Source organism: Amblyomma mixtum, chromosome 4 (assembly GCF_055824585.1).
Source record: "Amblyomma mixtum isolate Tamu chromosome 4, ASM5582458v1, whole genome shotgun sequence".
Lineage (NCBI taxonomy): Eukaryota > Metazoa > Arthropoda > Arachnida > Ixodida > Ixodidae > Amblyomma > Amblyomma mixtum.
In genome coordinates this window covers 19,718,673-19,731,748 of record NC_143015.1, presented here as the reverse complement: position 1 = coordinate 19,731,748, position 13,076 = coordinate 19,718,673, and the positions used below count along the sequence as shown (strand labels likewise).

The 13,076-nt window shown below is 48.2% G+C and overlaps 1 protein-coding gene across 1 annotated transcript; it reads right to left on the bottom strand.

Moving 5' to 3' along the window:
- Window positions 1-57: 57 nt before the first annotated feature.
- On the bottom strand, window positions 58-4,075 carry LOC149345819 (uncharacterized). The gene is made up of 3 exons (XM_089541204.1): window positions 3,544-4,075; window positions 2,679-2,783; window positions 58-341 (listed from the first exon to the last, which is right to left on the bottom strand). Exons 1-3 carry the CDS (start codon window positions 4,073-4,075, stop codon window positions 58-60), a joined length of 921 nt encoding a protein of 306 aa, XP_089397330.1.
- Window positions 4,076-13,076: the final 9,001 nt, after the last annotated feature.

Here is a 13,076-nt window from a genome sequence, read left to right as displayed (position 1 = left end):
AGCGGCTCGCTAGGCGCTCACGCTATCACATCTCCTCTCCCCTTAGAGAACACTAAGTCATTTCTTGAAGTCTGATGGTTGGAACCAATCCGGGGGCCGGCGCATACGCTGGCTACGGCGTGGAGGTACCACAGCGTCGTCGTTGGCTGGCAGCGAAGGCTCTCGCGAATCACCTGAAGCGTCGGGTGGCACAGTCGCGTCGGCTGCCGGAGAAGGTGGCGAGGCGGGCGCATTGGTGCCGGCCGACGATGTCTGCTCGGGGCACGTGGTCTCAACTGTGGGCCCTGCCGACGACTCCCGAGGCTGCTCACTTGGTAGGGATGCCTGCTGCGATAGCGAGGCTGGTCGTGCAAAAGAAGGGCGGAGGTGATCGGCGTGCACAAATCGAACTTGACCCGACACGCGCACGAGATAAGTCACTGGGCTCACAACTTGTACCACTGTACCATCGTCCCAAGAGGTGTCCTCACCACGCACGAACTTCACAAACACCCTTTCTCCCACGGCGAAAGCACGTTTACAGCCCGTGTCTTTGTCACTTTGTTGCTTAATGCACCGTTGCTTATCAGTCATTTCTTGTACAAAACTCGGTTTGAGAAACGACAATTTAACTGCGGCTGTCGCCTCAGAAACAGCTCGGCTGGGGTCTTCCCAGTTAGAGAATGAGCGGTATTCCTGTACGACATCAAAAAACTGTCTAATCCTTCCTGCAAGGGTTGTTGCTTTCCATGTTCAGCCAGGGACAACACTTGCTTTAAAAGCGCCTTCTTGGTTGTCTGGACTAGGCGCTCGGCTGCTCCGTTGGAGATTGCGTGATATGGCGGAGTCTTGGTATCTCTGATACTGTTACGAGACAAGAATGCTGCGAACTCCTGCGACACAAACTGTGGGCCGTTATCACTGCCAATCTCCTCTCGAAACCCATACGCTGCGAAGAGGCTGCGAAGCTTACTAATAGTCTGAGAAGTGGTAGTTGACGTCATAGACCAAACTTCAACCCATTTGGAGTATGCGTCCACCAAGACAAGAAAGTTGTGGTTACCTTGTTGCGCATAGTCAACATGTACTCTTTGCCAACACATTGATGGGTACGGCCACAGCTGGAGAGGTATAGGCTGAGCTGCCGGTAGTACGAGTTGACACACTCTGCACTTCCTTACGTACTCCTCAATAGCCTTGTCCATGTTGGGCCACCACACAAAACTTCTTGCTAACATTTTCATTCGACTAGAGCCAGGATGGTCTTCATGAAGCAAGGATAGCACTGCGGGCCTCAGATTCTCAGGTATATCTACTCTCGTCCCCCATGTGAGGCAATTTTGTTCGACGGAGAGTTCCAGGCGACGGACGTAATAAGGTTGCAATTCGTCCACGACATTTGCTGGCCAACCCGATCGAACATACTCGAGTACTTTGCTAAGGGTGCCGTCTCGTGCAGCCTCCTTTGACACGTCTCGCACTGTGAGCGGGGTGCATTCGAAAACAGACAGGCATTCAGCAGTTTCTGCTTTAGCCGAACCACAAGTAGGTAATCTTGACAGAGCATCAGCCACCTCAATTTCAGTTCCCTTGCGGTATTTCAGAGTGAACTGGTAAGCAGACATAATTAAAGACCACCTTTGTAGTCTGGCAGCTGCTAATGACGGCGTGGCTTTGTTGTGACCCAAAATTTCCAATAGTGGCTGATGGTCCGTGTACAAGTCAAATTTCCTGCTATACAAGAACTTGTGGAATTTCTGCAAACCAAAAATAAGAGCTAGAGCCTCTCTTTCACACTGCGCATAGTTCTTTTCTGCAGGTGTTAAGGTACGCGAAACAAATGCAATTGGACGCTCTTTGCCGTTGGGAAACACATGAAAAATGACCGCTCCAACACCATAAGCTGATGTATCACATTGGAACCCCAGCGGTTTGCGTGCATCGTAGTACGTGAGCGCTCGGCTGGTGATAAGGAGCTGTTTCGTGGCCTCAAACGCTTCGCTACATTTCTTCGTCAAACCAAACGATCTCCCTTTCGAAGTAGCTTGTACAATGGCTCTGCTACAGACGCTAGGTTCTTTAGAAAATTTGCCATAGTAGTTCAGTAGCCCTACATAAGCTTTCAGCTCACTAACATTCGCAGGTTTAGGAGCATGGGCGATTGCTTCCACTTTGCCTTCGGTGGGATGTATCCCCTCAGAGCTTATCTTGTGCCCGAGGTAACACACTGAGCTTAGAAAAAACTTGCATTTCTCTGCCTTTACAGTAATGTTGTATTCGTTCAATCGCTGCAAAACTAGCTCAAATGTTTTTTCGCACTCATCTATGTCCTGGCCAGCTACAATTACATCGTCAATGTAGCAACCTACATTCTTAATGCCCATCAAGACTTTATCCATTAAGGATTGGAACAAAGCCGGGGCACTCGCTATACCATAGGGGAGTCTGTTGTGCCGATGGAGTCTGTTGTGCCGATAGAGCCCCCGGTGCGCGTTTACTGTAACAATTGCTTTGGATTCCGGGCTTAGCATTACCTGCTGGTATGCCGATGATAAGTCAAGTACGCAAAACACTTTTCCCTCACAAACGGCTGTGGACAAATCTTCAGGTAGGGGCTACGGATCCGTTCTTAGCTCAATCCGTTTTTAGGACCGGATTGAGCTTGATTTTGAAGTCGCCACACAACCTTAGTTTGTCACCTTCCTTCTTTGGAACCACTACGAGGGGAGTTGCCCAATCACTCTGCGTTACTCGCTCGATTACAAACTTCTTTTCAAGGTCAGACAGTTCTTTTTCTACCGCTTCTCGCAACGCAAAGGGTACTGGCAGGGACTTGCAAAACAGGAGTGCACTTTGGCTGCAGAACCAATTTTGCCTCATAGTTCCTAATCGCTTCCAAAGTGCAAGAAAATACAAGAGGGAACTTGGAATGCAACTTCAACACCCTGTCGTCAATGCTCAAGGCGAAAAGAGATTTTCAGTTAAGCTGCAACTTCTCAAGCCAGCTCCTGCCTAAAAGTATCGGCAGATTGCGCTCACCCTCACGCACAACAACAATAGGTAACACGGCGCACTGACCTTCATAGCGGGCAGTGACATTGCATTTACCGATCACATGGATTTTTTCACCTGTATAAGTTTTGAGCACCAATTTCTTTGGCTCACACTTGACATGCGACAACTTAGCGACGTACACGCTTTCCGGCACAACAGTCACAGCAGCACCCGTGTCAACCTGCATTGGCAGGTCATGGCCTTCAACGTTCACAGACACAACATAGCTCTTCACAGAAGGCGTAGCGTCGCAACTGTATAACGTGGGCTCCTCTTCCGAAGACTCGGATACTAGATGCGCTTTTAGTTCTTCACGGCTTGCCTGGCTCATATTTTGAAGATGACCCACTTTCGAGCACCGTCTGCACTTGTACCTCTTGTACCAACAGCTGTCTGAAGCATGCGCCTTGCCACAGCGGCTACACTTCTGTTTTTGACTTTTTCCTCGCGCTGAGTCTTTTGTCTTTCGGTCGCACCTCTCGTGCGTTCCCACAGCGTTGAGTGCCTCACTGCGACCTCTTTGTTGCAATAGCGCGGCCTTCTGTGTGGCCAACTCCCTATCCAGCGCAATTTTGCATGCGCCTTGAAATGTTAAGCCTTCCGTGGTGAACAGAGCTCTTTGAGTTTCCTCATTGCGAATGCCTGCTACCAGTCTGTCTCGCAAGGCATCCTGCAGAAAGTCTCCGAAATTGCACTTCCGAGCAAGGTGTTTTAACTCCAGAACGAAATCTTCTACGCTCTCTTGCTCCAGTTGAAGTCGGCGGTTAAACCTGCACCTTTCAGCAATGACTGATGTTTGCGGGCTGTAGTGATTCTTCAGCAGAATCTTGATTTCAGCGAAATTCTTTTCACCGGGAAGTGCTGGTACTACCAGGTTCTTGAGGACTTCATACGCCTCTGCGCCAAGTACTGTTAGAAACACTGACAGTTTCTTTGCTTCCGGGACCTCATTGGCGCTGACGAAATGTTCAAACCGTTCCAAGTAGGAATCAAAGTTCTGTACCTTGGGGTCGTACTCATCGATTCTGCCAAGACGGGACATCGCTTCGGTGCACAAACGTAACAACGTAAACGTAAACGTAACAACGCTTCGGTGTAGTTACTTATCGTGTCGATGCCTTGCTTGGCGCGTAGGATCCGTTGTCAGCTGCTTGCAGTCCGCGTTAGTGGCTTCCGATGTGCGTCGTCCTATCTTGCCCAGACACGCTTGGCAGGCCAGTCCCGACGCATCCCATCCTCGTCGCCAGTGAAATAACTACGACCAGCATCGAGGAAGGTCCAGAAGAAGAAAGCGTTTATTGCCAAGAGCATCGTGTTCTTATAGTGCGCCGATAGCGTGCCGTGCGCAGCTTATCAGCAGCACGGGATGACACGTCAGCGGCTCGCTAGGCGCTCACGCTGTCACATTAACTTCCTCAAAGTTACATATGTAACAAAGGACAGAGGACACTGGGCAAAACGGTGTGTTGATGCACCTTCAAAGTCACCCTGGGCCCTCCACTGGGGCGTATAGCCCCAGCAGCTGATCACAAGAGCAGTGGGAGAGCGCACTTACAAAAGAAAAGAAATAGAGCAACAAAATATCTACATCTAATAGTGGTATAAAATTCCTGCTGGGCTATCATTGCATAAAATTGTGATGGGCACACTTCACTATTCAGAAATTCATTTGCAATCAGCACGCATACTCTGCAAGTGAAACAAAAAGTATTAACAAAAACTAAACAAAAGTATTAAAAGTATTGATACAAAAAGTATTATTTAATGCCTCATCGTTGAAAGCTGGAGTTGCCGACAGAAATGTAACAATCTAGCGCAAAGGAAGAAATTCGTAGGGAAACTTTTGTCATGACGTCCCAGTGCGCGCATTTGAAACGTGCCAGTTGTACTTTGGCCAGTAACCGTGCGACCAATTAAAGGGATGGTATAGTGATGCTTCAGGTAAGTGGGACTGAGGTTAGTTAATTGCTTAGTTAACCAAGTAGCCTAATTAACCTTTGTAGTTAGACCAGATAATTAAATTACACCGAGTAGGAAAATGGTCGAGTTGGGGAATAGAACCAGGGCCTCCGGAGTGCGAGACGAGCACGCTACCACTCCACCATGCCAGCTCGATGGTGTGGAATGAACAAAGACGCGTCTAGTAAATACGTTGTCTTCGTTCACTCCCACCTTCCTCCCTTCCCATTACGGCGAGGTTCAGGTGTCCACACATATATGCGAGACAGATAAGTTCCTTTCCTCAAAAACCAATTTACGGACGAGCAAGGCGTAGAGCCGAACGGGCGATGGCATTCTGTGGACTCCCTGGCAGCGTTGCAAGACGCTGTCGCGTTCCACACTTAGAGGCGAAGCTTAACATCTTAACCACACATTAGTGACACAAGCAGCAGCACCGCGCTTAAATGGCTTCCGACTCAGCGCACTTTAGGTAAACAAAGCGCCTCCCTGAATCGTTTCAGACAGCACACATTCTTTATTTCGTGGTGCCATTTCTATGCAGATTAAAAAAATGGCTGAGGCTTAGCTAAGGTTAAGCCTAGTCAGATGCGAAGCATATTGATGGCTAGGCTTGGTAATACATGGCTTTCCTTGGTTGAATACTTGGTCATTTTAATACAACCACTAGAAGTGTAGCAAGGACTGCCGTGGCAGCTATATACGGGATCATCGGTCTCTGTGGCACGCTGAAGCTTTCGCTTCTCGTTCAAATCAGCTCTGCTTCTAGGCGGCATCCCAACACCTGGCCGCCTCGTAAGTGCCCGGAGTTGTTGTTGTTGTTGTGACTGAGAGAAGGATGAAGAGGAAATTGCACGGGCCTGCTACTGGCTCTAGCCAAGCCACCACCGCTGCCACGTGCAGATCGAGGCAAGCTCAGCTTTATACCGCTGCTGTAGCGTCACGTGGTCAGCTGCAGCGCCTCTGATGTGGAGCCTCCACCGCCGCGGCCGACCGCGCGAGCCGGCAGCCCATCTCTCCTCTGCTGTGACGTCATGTTGTCACGTGGTGTCACGTGGTGTCACGTGGTCACGCTAAAGGTCAATGGTAGCTCCACCGCCGCGCTCGACGGGCTGTAGTGTAGCTCTAGTAATATGCTTCGCATAAAAATATGAATTACTGTTCTTAATTCGCGCCTTGAAGCCTCTTCGAGTGTGATGTCGTTATTTCGAAAAGTTTTAATTAGTGTGCTAAATTATATGTCACTGACTGCTTTCGATAATTAGTGCGGCAGAAAGGTGTGGACGATGTGATTGCGCGCCTTATATTGTAGGCTGAAATAGAGGGAGTCAGGTTGAAATCCGATAAAATAAATTCATTATTAGCTGAAACAGACTTTTTTCAGAGAAATTAATCTGTATTAAAATAACTGCAAAATTTTCATGACGTTGGTTGTTTTTGAACCAGTAGGATTTTCATTTCATTTTGGGGTCTTCACCTCCAGGACCATCAGACTATAAGTTACATGTGGCAGTACAAATGTACTGTAATTTAGTACTTTCAGTATTGCCGGAAGTGAGTTCTTCTGATGACATAATCATTTTGATTTTATTCATTACGGACCCTCGTTATCTTTCTTCTTTCAGTCCCACTTCCTCCCTCCACCGAGGTGTCCATCGAGATGACAGAGAATTACTGCGCCATTGCCTTTCCTCAAAAAGCGTGGCGTTCAAAGGGCAAGGCATCGCGCTGAACGGGTGGTGCCGTTCCGTGGACTTCCTGGTAGCGCTTCAACACGCATTCGCGTTCCACTCCTAAAGGCGAAGCTTAAGCGGCAACAATTTACAGTTATTTAGTATTTAGTCATTAATCAGTAAATACCGATTAATTAATAATTTTTCATTACTTAGTAATTATTCATTAATTATGTTCGACGTCATCCAGTGCGGTCTTCACCAGTGCCACAGGGGCAGCCAAAGTGGTGCGGAAAACATTTTCGCCTCTATGCGCTTTAAACAGTCAAAGTGCCCTTGAATTTTTACAGGTTTCCATTGCTTATATACACCAGGATCGCCTAATAAACAAAGAGCATTCAGCACCGAGAGGGAGATCGCTCTGAGGAAGCAATGTTTCTTCAATACAACGAATCTAAAAAGGGAAATACACGTGCTCTTAGAGATAGCAAGAGATGGGGTACTTACACGCGTCGCATCAAGCCTTGTAATCTCATATGCCTCAATAATTTCTCGACTAAGTTGATACTTGATTTTGGCAGCAATTCGACTGCTCTCATCCTATGCTTGGCAAGAACAACCCCGGGAGCGAATACAAATGCTGCGAATGGCATTCTTGACGCTGTTGTGGTTACCATGGCTCTCGTTCACAGAAATTAATGTTGCCGAAATGGCAGCCACCATGAATAAATAAATTGAATAGTCCAATCTATATTTGCAATGCACGTACTTTTTCTGATACCTTATCGTAGAGAAGCAAACAGCTAGAGCTCCTTTTTTTCAGGTTAATTTACACGCGCGAACACGCCGCTAAATCTCACAAGAGGTTAAAAAGCACTTGTCCTAGCTCTTTTGTCTTGTGTTATCAAATTATGGGCCAGACCATGGATGAAACTAATACTGACATTATTTTCTCGGCTACTTTGGTTGACGGTTGCGCCAACTTTCAACTTCTTTGATATAACCTCCGCTACTGATGTTAGGATGTGAACAAAGTGTCCAGCAGCAACAAAGCTCTAAACGTGACTGGAAAAAGTGCTGACAGTTCTTTGTGTCAAGATTGCTTTGCGGCTTTGTTAAAACAAGATGGAACGATGTCCCGTTTTAGAAGTTTTGAATGTGATAAGCTGTATGAAAGCGAAAGCTTCTTACTTCTAGGCTCGAAAGGGCCAACACATGTGTAGTGCAGTGAAATACAAGGTGAAGCCAGGACATTTATTGCATGCAACCGCCAGGGAGCCGCGAAGCATCTCCAGTTGGTCGGTAAACAAATAAGGTATTACGCCTTAGTTCTTGGCAGGTTACAATGGCTTCAACAACATAACAAAGAAGTATCTGCGCTCCTTCATATGCATAGACGGCACCCTGGACCGACTCTGCGGCGCCAAGTATTTTCCGTTGATGCTTCTCAAGACCTCATTAATGACCGATGGAAACCGACGAACGTAATCGAGAGACTACTACCTTTAGCTAGTATTGCGGTGTCTTTCAGTTCAAGGTAATGCCATTTTGACTTTGCTTTGGCCCTGCAACTTTTGATCGGGTCACGAAGCAGGTCTCAAGTGGCATAGCTTTCTCGTTTACTTGAATGATATTATAGTCTACTCGACGGGCTTCAGAGAACAATATTATAGTCGACTCGACGGGCTTCAGAGAACGATTAAAGAGGCTGAAAAAAGTCCATGCAGCAATTTAGTCTTTTGGGCTCACGCTGAAGCTCGAAAAGTGCCACTTCGTCTATTAGGAGCTGTTACTTCTCCTGGAAGTAGTCACCAAGAGAGGACGGCGGCCCTGCCTAGGGAAGGCAGACACTACTGCACACGTCCCGCAGCCATCCGACAAGAAATCAAGCCGAAGATTTTTGGGAAGTTGCGCCTATTATCGCCACTTTGTATAGTTTTTCGCACGCGTTCCAGAGCCCCTGACTGAGTTGAGAAATGTGGATGTGCATTTAGGACGGGGAACACCACAAATAGAAACCTTCTAGAAACTTCAACTAGGATTGAAAACACTACCAGTCCTTTGATGAAGAGGCCGAAGCCGAAATCGACATTGACGCAAACAAAGCGTAATTCACCGCCGTGCTCGTCCAAAGAGAGAGCGAAGTAAAGCAAGCATTCGCCTAAGCGAGTCGCTCACTATGAATGGCAGAGGCTGAGAGTTAAACTAAAGAAAAAGAGTGTCTCGATCATCTGGGCTTCATGGAAATTCCGGGTATGCCTCTAAGGAATGCGATTCATGTTTGGCTACGACCATCACGCCTTATGATGGCTTGGCAACTTGTAGCCGCCCTGGGGCACCCACGCTCGTGTTAGCTTACTACACCAAGAGTTTGACGCGTCTGGAGTTTAGAATTCTGCACGAAAACGCTCCGGGACTGACTGCATAACGCGAGCCGCTTTCAATGCTCCTCCGAAAAACGACGATGACAACGCCTTCTTTGGAGCTACAGGAGAAATACTTTGGGGCTGTACCAAAGCTCACAGCTGAAGTTGTTGCGCCTCGTCGAGGTCATGAAAGGCAAGGGCTCCTCACCCTTGCAGCGTTCAAGAGTAGGTTGTGGCACCGTCGCGGAGAACTTAAGTGTTGTGAAGACTACTTATCATTAAGAAGGTAGTAATTACTGATTGGCTTCCATATACGAGCAGCCATACGGCTACAAAGAAAAGCATACAGATTCCACAGAAACTTCGTACTTAAAAAAATTCTTTGTGGTCCTGGGTTCGAACCGGGACAACCTCTTCAGCAGAGCAGTTGCTCTACCGACTGAGCTTACCTGGACCACTAGCCGATGGTAAGGTGAGACCGAAATGATCAATAGCTCGAAGGGGGAACAGCGTTGGTCGAATGTTTAGAAGAATCTCCCAAGGTAGAGTAAAGTTGTAATAAGAAATTACATCAGCTCGCTGTCCTGGTTATCTCAGTTGTTAGGAATGACTGCGCTTGTGAAGCGGTGGACCCGCGCTTGATCTTCGGCCTAGGACAAATTTCGAACGGAAATCTACACTAGGCTAGCAAAAGCGCATGTCTTGGAGCCGGGCAAAAAGGCCCTACTGCGCATCCGCCGTTTCCATGGCAACCACGGCGCCGCAGCCGCTGCACCTCACTACGCATGCGCTGAGTAGCACCCACCATGCAACTGGGATATAAGCCGGAAGCAATGAGCTCGCTCCTCAGAGGCGCATCCTGGAAGAAGGAAAGCGCGCGTGCTCGTCACGGAAGTAGTACAGGCTGCATGAAATTGACCCTTCCGGCCCAAAAGTTGTCGCATGGCACAAGGTCGGACGACAGCGTAAAAACGAGCCGAGCAAGGCTAGACGGGCGGCCGAGACGCCCGAAGAACTAGAGGAACGTCTCGCGAAGAGACGCCGCCAAGCAGGTCAGCGACAACGACGGCGTGTCGCTACCGAAATGTCACTAGATGAAACTGCTTTCGCTACGTACATCGTGGCCTTGATGAGCTAAGCCGCTGACATTTTTTTATTTAACTATTAAGTTTCTGTGGAAGCAGTATAGATTCCGTCTGCAGCTGTATTCCACGCTTGGGGTGATGTCAGTGACTATTTACTCCGTTATCGCAAATCTATTCACCTTTGGAGATTCCTATAAACATTTGACCGCTACGTTTTATTGTGAAGCCTAGCTTCTTACCTTCTCGTCGTTCATAAGAGCCTGAGAGAAGATATTGTTGAGGTTTTACACCAGGAAGCGACAGCTGGGCACCTGGGATCTACCGGGACACACGGCACATCTGAGGCGAATATTACAGGCCACGGCTATCACCTGACGTCGCACGGCAAAAACCTGCTCAGACTGTAGGCGGCTAAAGACAGCAACGACCAAGCCAGCAAGGCTTCTGAAGTCAATTCCACAAGCAAGAAGGCTATTCGAGCAGATCGGTGTCAACCTCCTCCGCCTCTAACCTACGTCGTCGTCTGGACGCAACTGGATAATATCGGCCGCCGACAACAAGACTTGTTACACCTTAAGCAATTAGCTGTGCCAAAGAACAGCCACCAGAAGTTGCATAATGTTTCGTTGAACACATTCATACTAAGGCACGGAGCGCCAGAAGGGCTCATAATGGACATCGGAGGACGGCTGCGTGCCACGTACCCGCAGAACTACGGCCTCATGGAACGCCTTTGAAGACTATTGCCGATTTTACTACCGTGTAGATTGGCTCCCACGCTTCGACGGACAGTCTTCTGACGTGCCACCTACTCAAACCTAAAATGTTTGTTGTATATGCATGCAGTAGTTACTTTTTCCCTGGAACATAAATGCAGCAAATCACACTACTCGTTTACGCGACGTTGCGCAAAAGTTTGAACGCGGAAGCGTGATGCGCTTTATTCTGTCCGCGACTGTGCGTGGACGCAGAGCACAATACACGGGGCGTCATCCTGCCATACGTTTTCGCACACAACATCGCGGTGTGCAGGAAGAACAGATAGCCATTCAACCTAGAATATACCAGGGAAGTCTCGCCGTTTACCATATTGCTGCGAAGCGTTACAGAAAAAAGGAACCTCGACATCACTGGCAACCTACAGCGCGCAGTAGCCTAACGGCTTGCACAGCTAGGGAGCAAACACTCGCACCACACCGACACCACACGCTACAACGTAGAAAGAGCACAGCCGTGGCCTGGACCCCTGCCTCTCACCTACACTGCTCTATCCGGATTCTTCAGCTTCGTGGATGGCTGAACAGTCATCTGTAGTATCAACCGGACCATATTTGGCGCTGCACGACACCTTCGCCTGGAAACCACCGCCTTCGACTACGTCATCAGTCATAATGCCAGAGGCCACAGTATTTAATCTGCGGCGCAACGTCAGATCAGTGGGCACGACACCGACTCCTGCACGATGTTTACCCTGGTATTGGCCTTCCAGGTTAGTTACTTAGACTGCGCTAAGGAGACTCGCAGTATCGATCGTTGTCTTTTCGCGCTGTCGTGCCCCTACGACTTGAAATGGCGCACTGTGCTCCGTGTGTTATGTGACATACTTGCCTTTGATTTGCTATCTGAGCTAATGGTCTTGGGAGCTGTTGAACCTAATCCTGGCCCCGGACTAACCAACCTTTCCGATGTTTTAGATGCTCTCAAGCGGCTAGAAGAATACCATGCAGCAATACGTACCGACTTTGATCTTCTGAAAACAACCCAAATCAGCCATGAAACACAACTGACTGCACTTTCCAACCGAGTAGCAGTGTTCAAATTAGAGAAACATAAAACTTTATGACCATCAAAACAGGTAGAGACTATCCAGATTAGGCAGGACATCGCTGAACGAAAGGCCGCCAATGCGCCGAAACAACCTGCTCTTTTTCGGCTTAGAGGACAGCGACAAAGAATCGTGGGCTGAATCGGAGGAAATTTTATTGCGCTGTGCAAAGAAAAACTGGATTTGAATCTAGACCCAAACGCAATTGAACGCGCCCAACGCATTGGTCAACTCTCAACGAAACAAAAAAGCGGCCAATAATAGTTAACACGAATCACTTCAAGGCAAAAGAAAGCGCGGTGCAAAAGAAAGCGCGCTTGCATGTGGTCGTAAATTGCAAGAAACACCTTACGCTTTCCGAGAAGGCTTCGAATTCACCACTCGAGTCGCTCGCTCCAAATTAGTTCAATTCATTAAGCCCCGAGGGTGTATCTTCAAACTTCGGTACGATAAACTTATCATTGGCGACAAATGCCACACCTACGACCATGCCTCTGATACCATAACAGAAGCAGACACGATCACCAAGCCCGTGGCAAAGATAAATGGAGCAAAGAACAATACACAGCAGGCCTCAGAGCAACCCAAGTGACACTCTACTGAGCTGCATGAACCGACTCCGCCAAGCAATCGTCATTCATCAGCACTCATCAACATCGCTTTTACTCATATACAGAGTGTTCTGCCTTAACGCCATCAGGTTCACAGTTTCATTGAAGTCACAGACGCCGACATGGAAACTTGGCTACACCTTCTCCCTGGCTGCCGTAGTCGTCGCTAAGCCTAACTGTTTTTCATCGATGCCGCAGCTGAGGGCACTTCGGAACTGGCCAGCGCTGTAGTAAAGGTGCTACTCGCGTCACCGTTTTACTGTGTTCCTCGCCTCATAATAAAATAAAGACATGATCGATTTCTGCGACGCCTTCAACAGCGGAGCTAGCAGACAGCAAGGCAGCCGCACTGGGCATCAGGAAGAAATTTGCTTGTATCGCAGTTATCACTTCTACCGGCAACTCGGTATTGGCCAACGATCCTCAAAAATGATTCATTTTTTACATTCCTCTACTCCAGGGCTTGTTATGAACGCGAACAAAGAATATTATGATACCTTAAAACAGCGCAAAAGACAGGGACA